General features: G+C 33.0%; 1 protein-coding gene across 2 annotated transcripts in view; it reads left to right on the top strand.

The window, feature by feature from the left end:
* Positions 1-15,039, top strand: part of CSMD1 (CUB and Sushi multiple domains 1) — a 1,128,271-nt gene that overhangs the window by 831,523 nt on the left and 281,709 nt on the right. For both annotated transcript variants that reach the window (XM_061354960.1, XM_061354961.1), the window contains exon 13: positions 13,141-13,323. In XM_061354960.1, the coding sequence (XP_061210944.1) occupies positions 13,141-13,323 (183 nt within the window). The remainder of the gene's footprint in view (positions 1-13,140; positions 13,324-15,039) is intronic.

Genomic DNA, 15,039 nt, shown 5'->3' on the forward strand with positions numbered 1-15,039 from the left:
GTGTGATGGCTGATACGTCTTGGACTGTATTCGTACAGTAATAGTCCAGCTATTAACCTACCACTACCAAGTACACAAATTCTAACATTGATGTTTTCTTAACTATACCTTTCTAAAAGGTGTGAGTGAGCTGTTAGAAGTGTTTTCATTGCAGTCAATAAACTCTAGAGAAAGTATTGTTTTAAAAATCTTGCTAAATGCATAATCTCCTTCTGAGGCAAAATGCAATATCATTGTAATGTTTCTTGGAGTTATCTAGACTTATCTAGAACTGTAGATTTAGACAGAATCAAATTTCTAAGCTTTTTTTTTTAAAAAAAAAGAAAAAATGTGTACTACAAAAAGAATTTTATATGTTTTTTTCATAAAATTCAAAAATAGTTTACCTTAACTTTTAATTGTTGTTAAAATATATAAAGAGCATGTTCTTAAGATACACCCAATTATTAAAAATGGTGTTGTTCTGATTAGAGCCAATAATAAGTGACTGGGAGTAGGAATTCCCTTTATTTTTGCTTTATTGTTGAAAATGCCTGTAATGTCTGTAGGGAGATGCTCAGGAAAGTTAAAATTAACAAAGCATACCTAATTTAAAATACAAATTTAAGCCGCACATTTATGTGAGTGATCTACCTTAAATCCCTATGAAAGGGTTCTATTTCTGTGACATTATGACCCTTCATAACTGGAACTTTATCTTCAAAGAAAGAATACAAAACTTCTCTGGAGGATTAAGCTACGGTAATCTGAGGACAGTTGTACACCTTAATGAGTACTTCTGCTTGTCTATTAGTGTGGCTTGATTTATGAGCTTAGAGGTTATTATTTCAACCTTTCTAAAGGAGTTAGATCATTTAACAAAATTAATATAAATACAAAGATTTATGTAGATACATATATGTACATACATTTATATATTTGCATATAGAGGTTTATTCATAGTCGCCATCTACTAACAGAATTAAAGTCCATCCAGATTTTAGTCCAAATCTGCATTTTAGTCCAAATCCAAATTTTTAGATAACATGTTTTTCCTTCACTTAAAAAAAAAAAAAAAAAGCCAGTTCCTATGAAAACTTTGTCTTCAATTTTTAAAGATTGGTTTGAACATTTATAATTTAGAAGTTTGATAAATCATTTTTAAAGAAAAGTAGAAATACAATATTGTGGGTAGACATCACTTAAAAAAGTATTTTTCCATTCACTGTTGTGTAGCATGATTTGTAATTTTGGTATGTTGATTATTTATAAACAGATCAATACTTACAATAGCAATAGTGCTGTGAGAGAATCAATAGAATTATAAAACAGATTCTCTTTTATTGTATTGTCTTAGCGATTAATCTAATAATTAGTATTATTTGTATTTGAACACAGATATGTTCTGGCATGAGTTACAGTTCATATTTTGATATTTATTTAGTTTTTCATCTTTAAGTAAATTCTTTACCTATAATAATGTTAACATTTTTGTTTGTGTTCTTCAGCTTTCTGTTTGATTACAAAAATACCCCGTGTATCACTTAATGTAGTAAATCTTTTTACTACAGCTCCAAGCCTTGCCTCCAAACCTGAAGCCCTTCCATCTTTTTATATTCAATTTAATATATTTAATCCCTAACAGTAACATTTGCAATTTTGCATCTTACAAACAGAACATACATGTTTTTTATCATTAGAAATATAGTCTATGTTATAAATTGATGCAGTGCAATCAAATATGGCAATATCTGATAAAGTAAAATGGTGGGTTGTTGAGTAGCCATCTCACAAAAAAATGAGGAAAAGAAAACTTTAAAAATTGTCTCTGACTCATAATTTTGTGAGAAATAATCTAGGAAACTCTAATGGTACCTTACTTCTCAAGTATTTGTTGTATGTTACTAAATAGTATTTATTTAAAAAAAAAAAGATAAGTAATTTGTAGGAATGAGGAGAACACACCTTCAGTGAGCATCCCTTCCCAAGACAAACTTCTACAGTGCTGTTTAGGACCTCACCTCAGAGAGAATTATAGTGGACAGAGCTAAAAGAGCCTTACAGCACAGCGGGGGTTGTGGGGTCCTTAAAGAAAAAGGGAACTGAGTATTTTATTTTATTTTGCTTTATTTTTCCCAAGACCCAGAAGAGAAAATGTGGAGTTTAATGCAACCCAGAAACTACTTTGCTACTGAATTTGTATTGCTAAATAAAGTGTGTCTGAGAACTGCGTTCTTGCCCTGAGACTACATCCACATAATGTGTCCCTAAGGAGCGACCTTCTTTACCCAGAGACAAACTGTGTGTGTATCAATGCATTTACAAGTATATGTCTTGGGTCAGGGCAAGAGGGTTGTTTTTTCAGTGTGCTACTGATGTGGATACTGCATTGCAGGCAATTTTGTTTTCATAGCAAAAAAACTGAGAGTTTATACTGAATACCTCAGGATGTGCTGAGGTATACCTGAAGATGTAAAACCCGTGTATTATAGGCAGTGCTGGATGACTTTGTAGAATACAGTGATGAAAGCTTGGCACAATCTTGTCTATCCAGTCTACTGGGAAGGATCCCAGGTGCTTGCTGTCTTCTGAATCATGACTATGCAGTGTCTCAAAGAGGGCTGTTAGGCATCACCAGGAAGTATGGTAAAGCTTATGCAGTATGGGGTGTTGGAGATCCAGTGCTCAAGTTCACCCTTGTCTCTGTCTTGATTTTGGTAGATCTTTAGGCAAAGTGGCTGACCTAAGTGCAGCCGTGGAGGAGAACACTCATATAGCAAGGTCACAGTGAAAAGAGAGAGAGCTGTGCACCAGCTCTTCTTTCTTCATGCATTTACAATAACAGCTCTGTTCTTTTTTTTTTTTTTAAGCCTTTTTGTTTCTTTTAGTGTTTCTCAGTGAAAACACACAGTATGTTTTTAGCTATTGTTTATTCAATGATAAGTTTACATGTGTGGTGTTATATCAGTACTCTGATTACTACTTCTTTAGTTTCCTAAGTTTTTGAAAGTATTAATTTGTTTAACTTTATCACAAAATTATCTTTCTTTTGCTGGTTACGGAAATCTGTGTGTGTATTGTGGGTTAAACACAGTAGAAGCAAGGAGGGAGAGAGATTCTTCACGTTTCCTTTGAGTGGCCGGACCTCATAGGACGGTCTTTCTATAGCTGAGGTGCAAACCCATAGGGTCGAGGGGGAGGGGAAATAGGGATTCTCTTGGAATTTCCAGAGCCTGGCAGGCCAGTTTGTACACAGTTGGTGTCTCAATGTCTGTCCAGTCCTTTATCACCAGGCTGCTGGTGTATGACATCAGTGTGCTCTGTACAAACCTTTACCTGAACTGAATGCCATCCAGATCCTTGAAGGCCTGATTATTATCCAGGTCACTGTAGACCTCCTCCACCATTGCTTGTTCCAAGTAGTGTGCAAGCTTATTTTGCAAAACTGGTATTTCATAAATGCTATACTGGAATGTAATACAACTCACTGTTACACTTTGTATATGGTAGATTCATTTTAGCTGTTATTGAGATTAAAAAAAAAAAATCTGGAATTTCTTGTTCATATGTATTTTTCAATCTTTTAAAGTTAAACTAGATTCTTGACATCTCAAAATCAATTAGAGCTTTTATGATTTTGGTGAGGGTATTAATATGCTTTTTAAAAAATAGTTTCACTATTAACAGGTAAAAAAATGTAGTCAGGTTTGGGCCATTAAACAGTTTCTGCATCATTTGTGCCTTCATTATAATGTTTATTGAATTTCTTATTATTACTTGGTTGATTACAAATGGAAATAATTCCTGTCACACAGTTTCAAATGGACTATTAAATTTGAATCCCAAGTACTAATAAAAACACAATACTAATTGTTGTTACAAAAAGAAGATCTATGGGAAATATTAAGCAACAGCTGAAGATTTTCATTCAGAGACACAGATACCTATTAGTAAGATCCCCTGTAAAGAACTGATTTATTTCACTAAAGAGTTACTTCAGAAGTTTTTGAGTACTTTATTCTTTCCAAGTACTCTTACCTGTGTGATTTATTCATTCAGCTCATAAACAGATTAATTTCACACTTTGACTGAAATTGATTTGACATGCGAACACCTCCACCTATTAGTTACAAAGTCAGCATATCCTCCGGAGTAGCCTTTTTACACTGCTCTCGTGTTCTACTAGAAATTTAGATTAAAGCAGAACGTTATTCAAGATTTAATGATGATTTATCTTTACATTGCTGTGAAATTTGAGAAAAATGATAGTATGTAAGCAGAGACATTGTCCAAAATGTTTCTACACTTTTTTAACTTTATTTTTATATATGTATACAAACATATACACAAATATGCATGCAGATCCATTTTATGTATACATATATATATATGTGTATATAAGGTCCATTCAGACTTTTTAAGTATGTGAATTGCTGAATTAGGTTGATGAAAAACTATGATATCTAATTTAGTATTGTGTGTGCTTGCATGCTCTGTTTTGCATTTAAACATTTCTGAGTGCACAGTAGTACTTTAATCATGAAGAATTAATGGCATTTACTAGAAAATGTATCTTCTAAAATGTGCACTCTTGATGTTTTCTGATTATAGCTTATAGAACATTGTACAGTGAAGATTTATAAGGGCAAGGAGTAATAAGCTTAATTATTTAAACGAGGTATTAATGAGGTTAAATGAGGTATTTTTGCATATGAATAGTATGTGCTGACTGTAGATAAAAATCATCATATTAATGCAGTAAATATCAGAGTATATTATTTTGAGAAAGGAATGAAATTTGGAATACAAGTGACCTTCATTGTCCACAAATTTGATCTGTAATATGATATTGCAGATGTAAAAAAACAAAAGGGGGTTTATTTACTGACCCATCTGCTGTTCGCCTGTGCCTTCCCTGCTCCTCTGACCCTCACCAGCCAGCATAGCCATGGCCAGTCCTTTCTTGGGTAGAAAGTTATGCATCCTTCATAGAAGGATTTTTAGAAGAGCAGTTCCTTTAGAATTTACTTGTAGCTTGTAATGTTTTCAGAGGATCTTTGTTTCCTTTCAGTGTCCAAAATGACTTTGCACTTAGGGAGCTTTTAGAAAGCAGAGTGCTATTTACTTTAAAACAAAATCATTACAGTTAGGACACATGATAAAGAAATTAATGCTTTGCAGCTGTCTTAGCAGTATTGTAACATAGAAAATAAAGGAAGTACATGACACCTTGTAAACACAGATGTAAACTATTTCCAGTCTATGTCCCTAGGTATGCCTGTTGATGTGTTTTTCCTCTCTTTTTTAAAGAAAAACAGAGTTAGGGTAAGTTATTTCAGGTAGTGAGTATATTTGGGTTTGTTTGGATGCCAGGGAGTAGTATTAGCATGTGTGTGCTTGCATAGACTTCCTCACAGAAACAAGAGTTTAAGTACTTTTTGGAAGGGTTGGGGGAAGATATAAACCTTTTTGGATTTTTCCTATTGCCTGAAGTTCTTAACACATACTTACTAAATTTCATTCTGTCTTAGTATATACTAAGAACTATCATTAGGCAATAGAACTGCTTCAAATAGTATGTACTATTTTTTTGCCTAATGATAGTTATTTATTCACATTTATGCTGTGCGATACTATCATCTAATTTTGATCCATTTTATATGTGCTAAATTGATTTTCTGTGATGCCAATTCCTAATTAGTAGGTTGTGTTGCTGATTTAAATGGTTGAAAGAAATGCAAATATATTGTGTCAAAGGAGAAGTCATATTGTTTGTATGACGTGACCAGTTTTCAAATGAAGCCATGTTAACTGCTGTAATTGTATTTTCATCTTTCAACCCTTTAGAAAGACTCCTGTGCTGACTGTTCCATTACCTTTTTAGGATCAGGGATAGCTTTTCAGTCCTATAATTAGAGAGGTCAATTTTCTTGCACTTTTAAAATATTGGTAGCACACTGATTCTTTTCTAGACAACTGCCATGTCTTCCGTGTCAGGGTTTAAGATAATTTTAGGTAAAGATCTCCAAGGATACTATGTTGTAAAGGAAGATAACACATATAATCTTCCCAGTTTGAGGGGACAAATTATATACACATGCATTTGTATAATTCCTTTGTTTCTTCCAGTTTTTAAGATAGATATTACATGTGACTTTGTCCAGTCAGCTGAGACCTCCATAAGTTCTTGAAGATAATCGCTAATAGTTCATAGACTGTTTCAGTTTAAGTACTTTAATGTGAATTTAGTTAGTCCATATTCCCTTTCATATGTCTACATTCTCTAAACAGCCTCTTCCTATCCTGTCCTTTACCTAATTTTATTTAAACTTGTTATCTATGATTTTCTTTTTCTTTTCTTCCCCCCCGCCCCAAAAGGTGAAAGTGTTATTCATTCTCCTTTCCTGCTAGCTGTTTTTCTTTCTTTTACATTTAATAACTTTCTACATGCTTCTTTATTGCATTTGCTTTATTCCATGGTTCACCTTTTCACAAGATTCATCATTATCTTATTCTAGTCTTTTTTGTGGCAACTAAACTTTCTTATTACTTTATTTCCTATTTTCCACCTTAACATGCTAACTTGAATTCCATAGGATATGCAACATCCTTGGGCAACTCGTTCCGGTGCCTCATCACTCTCACAGTAAAGAACAACTTCTGACTTCTAAACTGTTCAAGTTTAAACCTATTACCCATTTTCCCTGATGAAGACTCCCTCTCTGGCATCCTTATAGGCTTCCTTCAGATACTGGAAGGCTGTTCTGAGGTCTCCATGCAGCCACAAATTTCTCAGACTGTCTTTATATGGAAGTTGCTCTAAGAGAAAGACTTTCTCTTTTTCGTTTAGTAAGGTTTTTAGGTATTTGTCCAATCACTTTTTGAACACATATTTCATCTCCCGAAAAAAGAGATTTCCAGTCTATTTAATTGGTCTCCAGTTCCTCAGAAAAAGTAATTTTGATCTTCTGTTTTCCTTCCCTAATTCTAATGTAGCCTGTTTTGTATGGAAGTGCAGAACTACACACAGCATTCAACATGTAAAATAAATAGATTTTTGTCTGTTGTCAAAATACTGTTTTCTGTTTTGTTCACTTTTCCTTTCATAGCAATTCCTAACATTTTTCAATAGCTTACAATCTCAGAGAATTACCTTTAGCATGCCAGAGTCCTTGTTCCTGAGTGGTAACTGTCAAGTCAGAGCCATTGTGCCTTGAAAGCTCATAATATTTTTTTTTCCACATTTATTTTTCTACAATTCCTGGTAATGAATGTTGCCTGCTGTTTCATCAGCTAGTTACTTGGTATCATAAATTTTTCTGCAAGAAGTCACAAAATGCTTCTTCCTCATCCCTGTTCCGATTTGGTCTGCGTCTACCTCTAGACATGTAAAATTGATTATAAACAAACTGAAATTCTATTTTTCTGAATATTAAAATGTTAAATATTAATATATTATTAAATTAACATATTTGTCATGTTTTGTTTTCTTCTTAAATTATTACTTTCAAGGATTTTTATAAGATATGATACGGTATGTCATCATTACCAACAAGTCGTGCGTAGGCTATGATAGTGGATTGTTTAGCTTAAATGGACTTCCTATAAAATTTTTCATGTTGGTTTTCCAGCTATCTGATTCTAAAGTCAAGTTTATTTTTTTAATACTGGTACAGAATGCAGTAAGGTAGAAGCAACCAAAATTAATCTACTGGGTATGATCTGTAGCTTTTTTGATAGCAGCAAGGACAAAACATTTCAGAGAAATTGTGAGACTCTTTTAGAATGCTGCTTGGAACTATATGATCCATGAAGGAGGCCTTCCCCTTTTATAAATGGAGACTAGTAATAAATTGTACTGTAAAATTTCTCTGAAGAAATTTAATGGAATAATGGTAAAATTGTGATGATCTACAAAATTATCATGTAAGGCCACCCTGGTTTTATCTTTAGGCCAACCTCATTTTAGCTTTTAATAGCCATTTTTATGTCCTCTTATGCAACCCTGGGCATATCACTCCATCCCTTCTCTTTCTATAAGGTTTTCTATTTGTGTAAGAGTTTCACCATTTGTATTTTTAAATCAGATTCCACTGTGACAGATACTATGATTTTTAATGCAAGTAGACAAGACGAATAAGAAGAAATAAAATAAATGATCAATTTTCTTGTATTCAAGACATGAATTTCTGGGCTTGTCATATGTTGAGTGTTGAGATGTCAAACTGAACAGGTCCTATCTGATGCAGAAATAAACTTCCAAACTATTTTTTTTTGGGGGGGGTGGGGTATTTTTGGTAAATATATACTTGTTTCAGTTCTCAGCTTCTCTTAACCTGTCTTGACCTTAGCTAAGATGGTCATTGTAAGATGCTGTCAAATTAATGATTTTAGGGTTAAGAGGTATTGACCTCAACAGTAGATTTTTTTGTGTAAGCCACATGTTTAAAACACTTATTTAATTTCAATTGTATTTATGCATCTGAACTATTAAAGTGTAAGGATATTATTAATACTCCACTGGTAAAAATTTAGCTACATACTCAGTGATTTGATGATGATTCACTAATAATCTATGCTAGAACATTGGATAGTGTGAATGAAAACATAGTGGCGTGAAGAATTTAACTGTGTATTTATAATCTAGTAGCAAGGGGAAGGAAAGGTAAATTACTACCATGACTAATAAATTCAAGACTGCCAAATATTATAATCTATGAAGCATTTTATTACATATTTCGGGTACCTGGATCAAACTAATGCAAAAGCCTTTCCATCAAAAAGGCATGAATTACAGTGTGACACCTTTAAACAGTAATCATAATACATACATAGATACTTAATAGCACTTTAGAATTGCCATATTTCTTCCTTTGACAGAAAACACAGGAACAGAAATGTCTTTGATTAAATTCAGAGGGATATGATCCTCTCATCAGAAATCTAATCATGTCATTCTTCCAACATTAAAGAGAGAATATTCCCTGAAACTGGGTATATTTTCTAGTTTACAAACAAGATGAAAAGTATCTTTCCCCAGGCTACTGAAAGAGAGTACATGAAAGCCATAAACAATTGAATAAGATCAATGTTAATATTTTGGTAACCAGAGGAAAATGATGTTTAAATTTGAGCTTCAGAGCTTATTTGGAAACTTCATGAATTTCACACAGTTCTAATGACTCAGATCAAAAGAAAACCAACACTGAATGAGTACACAGAATAATCCTAAATGAATAGGGGGGTTATTGCTACACTTCAAATAAGCTAGCATAGCTTTTATTTTCCTATTTGTCATTTTAAGAACCTTTTCTGTCCCATACAATTTTTCTGAGAGCTCAGCCATAGCTCCAGCTGATTTGGTCAAGTGAATGCTTTTGGTGTTTTTTGTTTTTGTTTTTTTTTTTTTTTTTTAGTAAAAGGATATATTACTTCTTTGCACCAATTATTCTACTTCATAAATTTCATGAGTTGAATTAATATGCACAATGCATCTCAACTGAATTTAAGTATTTAAAAAATTTGTTCTCTGATTAAATCAGTGGATGTCAAACAGGTGCCAGAAGAGAGAATGGAATAAAAAGCTGTATTAAATCCCAGAGGGCAGAAAAATGTTGACAATCATTACATACCTGTACTACTCTGAATCTGGTTATAAACCAATAGTATTCTTTATGTATAAAAAAAAACCTCCTGCATCTGGCCTTCTCTGTCTTCTCTAAGTTGTGGTCTGTCATTAATATATATGGCAGAAATCTAGCTCTTTCCTGAAGAGAAGTGTACAGACAATCTTGCATCTGACTTAGTTTTGTTCTGTTGCTTCCTCATAATTTTCTGAATAATAAGTAAATATTTAATAATGTGTTCTGCTTCTGGAAGAATTTTTACATGGATTTGTAATTTACCATAGTTTAATAATAATAACAATAAATAATAATAATATTATTAATAATAATAAAGGACATTTTTACTGAGACTATTACTTAAAGTTTTTATCTTTTTAGGAGGAAGGGAAGTTATGTCATCTTAACCACTACCTGCTGACCTGTAATTGATATATCTAAGAAAAATTCAGTCAGCTAAACGACAACTTTTTGGGGTTTTAGTTTTTTTTTCAGTTATTTTGGAAGGAAATTGTCTTATGCATGAATGTTGAACTGAAAAAGTTCACAGAAAGTGTTGATGTGTCTAAGTTCAGTCTTGCTTATGATTTTGTAGTGTGAAAACAACAGATCTTTATCTCACTTTAAAATTGATAGAATATTAATTGATCTAATATTATGATATTGATAGTAATACCTGTAATGTAATAAGTATTACATGATATACATGTTATTGTAAGTCTTCATACCAGATAATTTATGTGAAACTTGAAGTGAATGTTACCCTTGAAACTTAAATGGGTACTTTCTGTCCAACTGAATAACTTGGTTTTGGCTGGAGTACATTTCCTGTTATGGTTAGACATCTGAAGATGTAGCTTTCTAAAGCTGCATGGAATTTTTCAAGCTTTTTAAATGAAAATTAAAATCAGACCTCATCAGAAGTGTTTTATGAATTTGTGAAATTTCCTAGTTTGCTTTTTTTATGTTGAACAAACAGGCATATACTCTGACAGCTGGAATAGCAACAAAATTCATACACTTCATTTTGACATTTTAATGAATTCTTTGGCTTTTCAATGTAAAATGGATTGACTTAAAAATTCCTTCTAATGTGTTTTAAGAGAGAACCTGTAATTCATCAAAATATTTTTTATGAGACAGATTTTACTAAGCCTTTACTTTTCCAAAGAATAAAAGGATTCTTTTTTTATTAAAAATCTACCTGAAATTAGTTTTTGTGTTTTTAACTGCTTGTTTGTGCTTGCAATTAAGGTATTTAAAGATAAAAATCAGTTCTCCATCCCAGTACAAAGTATTTGTAGAGTTGCAGCAGTACAAAGTATTTGGTTAGTTTCCAAAGTTTATCCTATATACTTTCCCTCCTCAGTAACAGCTTGGTTCTGACTAAAGACATAAAAAAAAGATAAGGAATCTTCAACCTGCCAGAAAGCTTGATTCATAGTAATTTCTGTTAAAGGTTTTGGTTCATTGATCCATACCCCTCCTCTAGGGCTTGGTGTATCTCTTGAAAGTTAGAAGCATCCTGATCTGTCTTCTACTTCAGCAAATTAATTAATTCATTAATTAATTAATTAAAGATATTTTGATACTTTTTCTGCAGACCATAGAAAGAAACACTTGTTTTCTTTTAAGGGATAAATCTTCAGTAATGCCTTTGCAAAACCCTGCTCACAGTTTGCCTTCTGACACTCCTGTCTGAGACAGTATTGCCTTGATTTTCAAGAACCGTGTTTTTGGAAAAGTGTGTTTATGATCATTTTTTGCATGCTCGATTAGATATAGCTCTCCTATCAGTGGAGGAGATGAACTTTTAAAATGTGATTGCAATGTGGGTTCTGATTTTCTGTACCTGTTCACGTTTTCATGTAGGATGTAGAGTTGTGGATAGCTGGGACCACACAAGTTTCCAGTGCTCCACAGTGGTAGCAGAAATCAATGTCTCAGTAGAGTAGGCAGGTGAAAAATACATTAAAATATTTGTAAACACATATAAGTTTGAATAGTATCTATGACATGGCTCTATTGGTGTTTTATTATATATGTGTACTAGACTGTTTTTGAAGTGGTTTGTATTCAATATATACTACTATCTGGCAATCAAATTATTTAAATAAAACCCCTGATTATGGAACTGCTTTGGACTTGTAGATATAGTTGCTCCTAATTTTATCTTCAAAATTCAGTTTCAGATTAATAAGAAAAAAATTACATCCCTATAATCCTGATGAATCACTTGTTCTTTTGTGAAGTACATGGCATACCTTTCTCAACATTCTTGTCAACAATCTTTTCACAACTGCTTTAAGGGGATAACCACAGTGGATTGACTTCACATACCATAATAATGCCATCCTGCATCTTAGAATTGCTGTTGTTAGCATGTCAAGGTACACACTTCTGCCAAGATTTAACATTAGTGGACTTAAAAATATTTGACAGCAAACATTTTTAGTGGTGTTAAATTATACTAATGTTTAGTAATATTCAGCAAGTTGAATTTTCTTATCTTGAGTGTTTCAGATTTCATACCTTGGGTTGAACTGGGAAACATTTAAATAACAAGTATTTTATCACTAATTTCATTCATATCAGGTTTACATCATTTTAGTACAGATGTAGCAACACAGTTGCAGAACCAGAAGTGCTTCATTATTATTGTTGTCACTGAAATGAAAATTAATAAACTGCTTTAAATTTAATGGTAAAGAAATAGAGCTTTCATTTTTGGTGAACAGCCATGTGTATAGTAATTTGTAAGATGATTCACAGTTTCTGTCACAGGCACTTAATATTTACATTTCCTAATAATCTCGTTGTTCATAAATTTCATAAGACTTGAGGTTTTTATTCTCTTCTTTTGTGTATGTATGTTCAACATCTACAAATTAAGTAATTTAAATAGCAGATCTCCTAGAGAATATCTAAGAATTATAATCCAAAATGTTAATGTCTTTTTAGCGTAGTTGAATGCAGCTGGGAAAAATGTGGCTCTAATTTGAAGTATGAGATTAAGAAATAATTTCTCAGTTTTGTTTTTTATTATATTTTAGTGCTTAAAATGAAATTCATTTATGCTATCAGTAAATTATATACCTTTAATTGTATTGCTAATAGCCTTATAAACGGAATTGCAGATGAGAGAGTTAAGACAGATTCCTCATTACTAGTACCTCATTACCAGAAACAGGATCTACACATAGTATGTCTCCATGGTTAGAATGGAGACTATGACTTGACAATTTTACCTTCGAGTATGCTGTAATTCAGAGAATCCATGCAGTTAAATACGAGTATTCTGTTATCTTAAGCTGTGCAAGTATGAAAGCTATTAGTTTATGAAAAGACTTTAGATCCCAAGTTATTTTAGAGGGGGTTTTACAGCATTTACCTCTAGTTCACTTTCAGCTGTAAATGTTAGTTTAAGGCATAAGCCAAATATTTTGAAAGTACTACTGATTCTGACATATAAATTGCTCATAAATATGTTTTCCTTATTATTGTGTTGTTTCTTTTTTTTTTTTTTTTTAATATTCAGAAATTGAGAAAGGAGGTTGTGGAGATCCTGGAATTCCATCATATGGAAAAAGGACTGGAAGCAGTTTTCTGCATGGAGACACACTTACCTTTGAATGTCAAGCAGCTTTTGAACTGGTGGGAGAGAGAACAATTACATGTCAACAAAACAACCAGTGGTCTGGCAACAAACCCAGCTGTGTTTGTGAGAATTTTCTTTTTCTGTATTAGTTTTCTGACCTCAGCCTGTTGCTTTTCTTAGCATTTGTGACTAACCGGCAGGAAAACATTTCAAAAGACCTTGAAGACTTTTTCAGTCACATGGGCTTTTTTAGTTGGCTCAATAGTAGCTTGTTTATGGGGAGCATCACATACAACTGTTTTAGAATGTTCTTTCCCCTCATTTTATATCTAATTGAACCATTTAACACTCTCAATGTAAATGCATGTTGAGTTAGACTCTAAATGAACAATACGTAATCGCATGTAAGTGTTCGAAGGGACTCAGTGGAACATATACATTGACTCTGTCAGTGCAAAGCAGTCTCCAGATCCACGTAGAAAAAGATTGGGGATTTTTGTCTGATATGCTAATAAAGCATGAAAATAAATGTAAGGATCTCTAACAAAGAAAAAGTGTAGGTAAAATAATTAGTTTTAAATTTTGCCTTTAAAGGCAATATATGTTTGTAGGTAAGCATATAGATGGATTTAAATAAAGAGGGGTGTTGTTTGTTTTTTAATTTTCTGTTTCTTTTTCTTCTATGATAAAATAGAGTAAAACTTTCTAGGATACAGGCTTATTAGGGACTTAATTTCTGCTCCAGACCGTGCTACCTTTTCGTATGAACAGTCATATAATTTAGTACTGGATTTTCAAAACAACTTTTGGGAAATGTCCTATTCTACTTGAACACATATGTATATTTTGCAGCTGTGTTGCCAAGTTCTTGCCAAGCTGAGTAAGCTTGCTGTGGACTGGAAGAAGTCTTTATATGCCCATGCAATGCTGAAATGTGTCTAAGCACATAAGGCCTGGGGATGGTGACAGTGTGGTTGCAATTCTCTTTAGGACATAAGTTGCTTTTGTTCGTGGTGCAGTATTGCATTTGGTTGATATTTTAGTTCCTGTTGGCAATAGTGTGGAATATTACTGTGTTCCACTGCTTGATGTGCATATGCGCTATGAAAGATAATAGAATGTAAACTTGCACCATCTATTTACAAACACTGAGTGCAGTCTAACACATTTAAAGCGATGAATAATGTTTATCCTTTGCTTTAATTAATATGCAGTGATCCTTCCGCTTTCTGAATACACTGTACGTCTCACTGAGGTACCAGCCACAAGCTTATGACTCTGAAATCAATTAGGAATTGTCTTGAAGAAAATTGGCCCAAAAGAGTGAAATGGAGGAAAGCTATGAATCATTTATGTTTAATTTCCCTGTGCTATTGAAGGGGAAAGTAGGGGTGAAAAAAGTTTGTATTATGTACTCTGAAGAGTTCTTGATCAAGGCACATCTAAATTTCTGCTGTTATTTACATGAACTTTGTGTACTACAGGCAGAACTGGCCCTTGTACCCAATTTTTTTGGATTGCTAAACACATTTTCATGATTTTTCCATTTAGAGAAAATCCGCATTTAAATTTGGAGGTTGCATTTTCATTTCAAAACAAACCTGCCAGTTTTTCCAAATTCTGACCAATCAGGCATTGCTTTTGCTTTCCTGCTTTGGCATTCTCTACATGCTTGTCATATCTTTTGCAGGCTCAGGTGTAGTTAGTTAGCCTCACTTGGGGAAATAAAAATATTCAAGGCTGACACATTATACTGAAGAAATGTTCTGACCGCTTGCATGTGTAGTAGTTTTGACATCCAGGCTTCAAAATCATTCTTTCCACAATAAAATTAAAAAA

Source organism: Neopsephotus bourkii, unplaced genomic scaffold (genome assembly GCF_033783945.1).
Source record: "Neopsephotus bourkii isolate Nb327-2 ecotype Australia unplaced genomic scaffold, CSIRO-AGI_Nbou_v1 NB_756, whole genome shotgun sequence".
NCBI lineage: Eukaryota > Metazoa > Chordata > Aves > Psittaciformes > Psittacidae > Neopsephotus > Neopsephotus bourkii.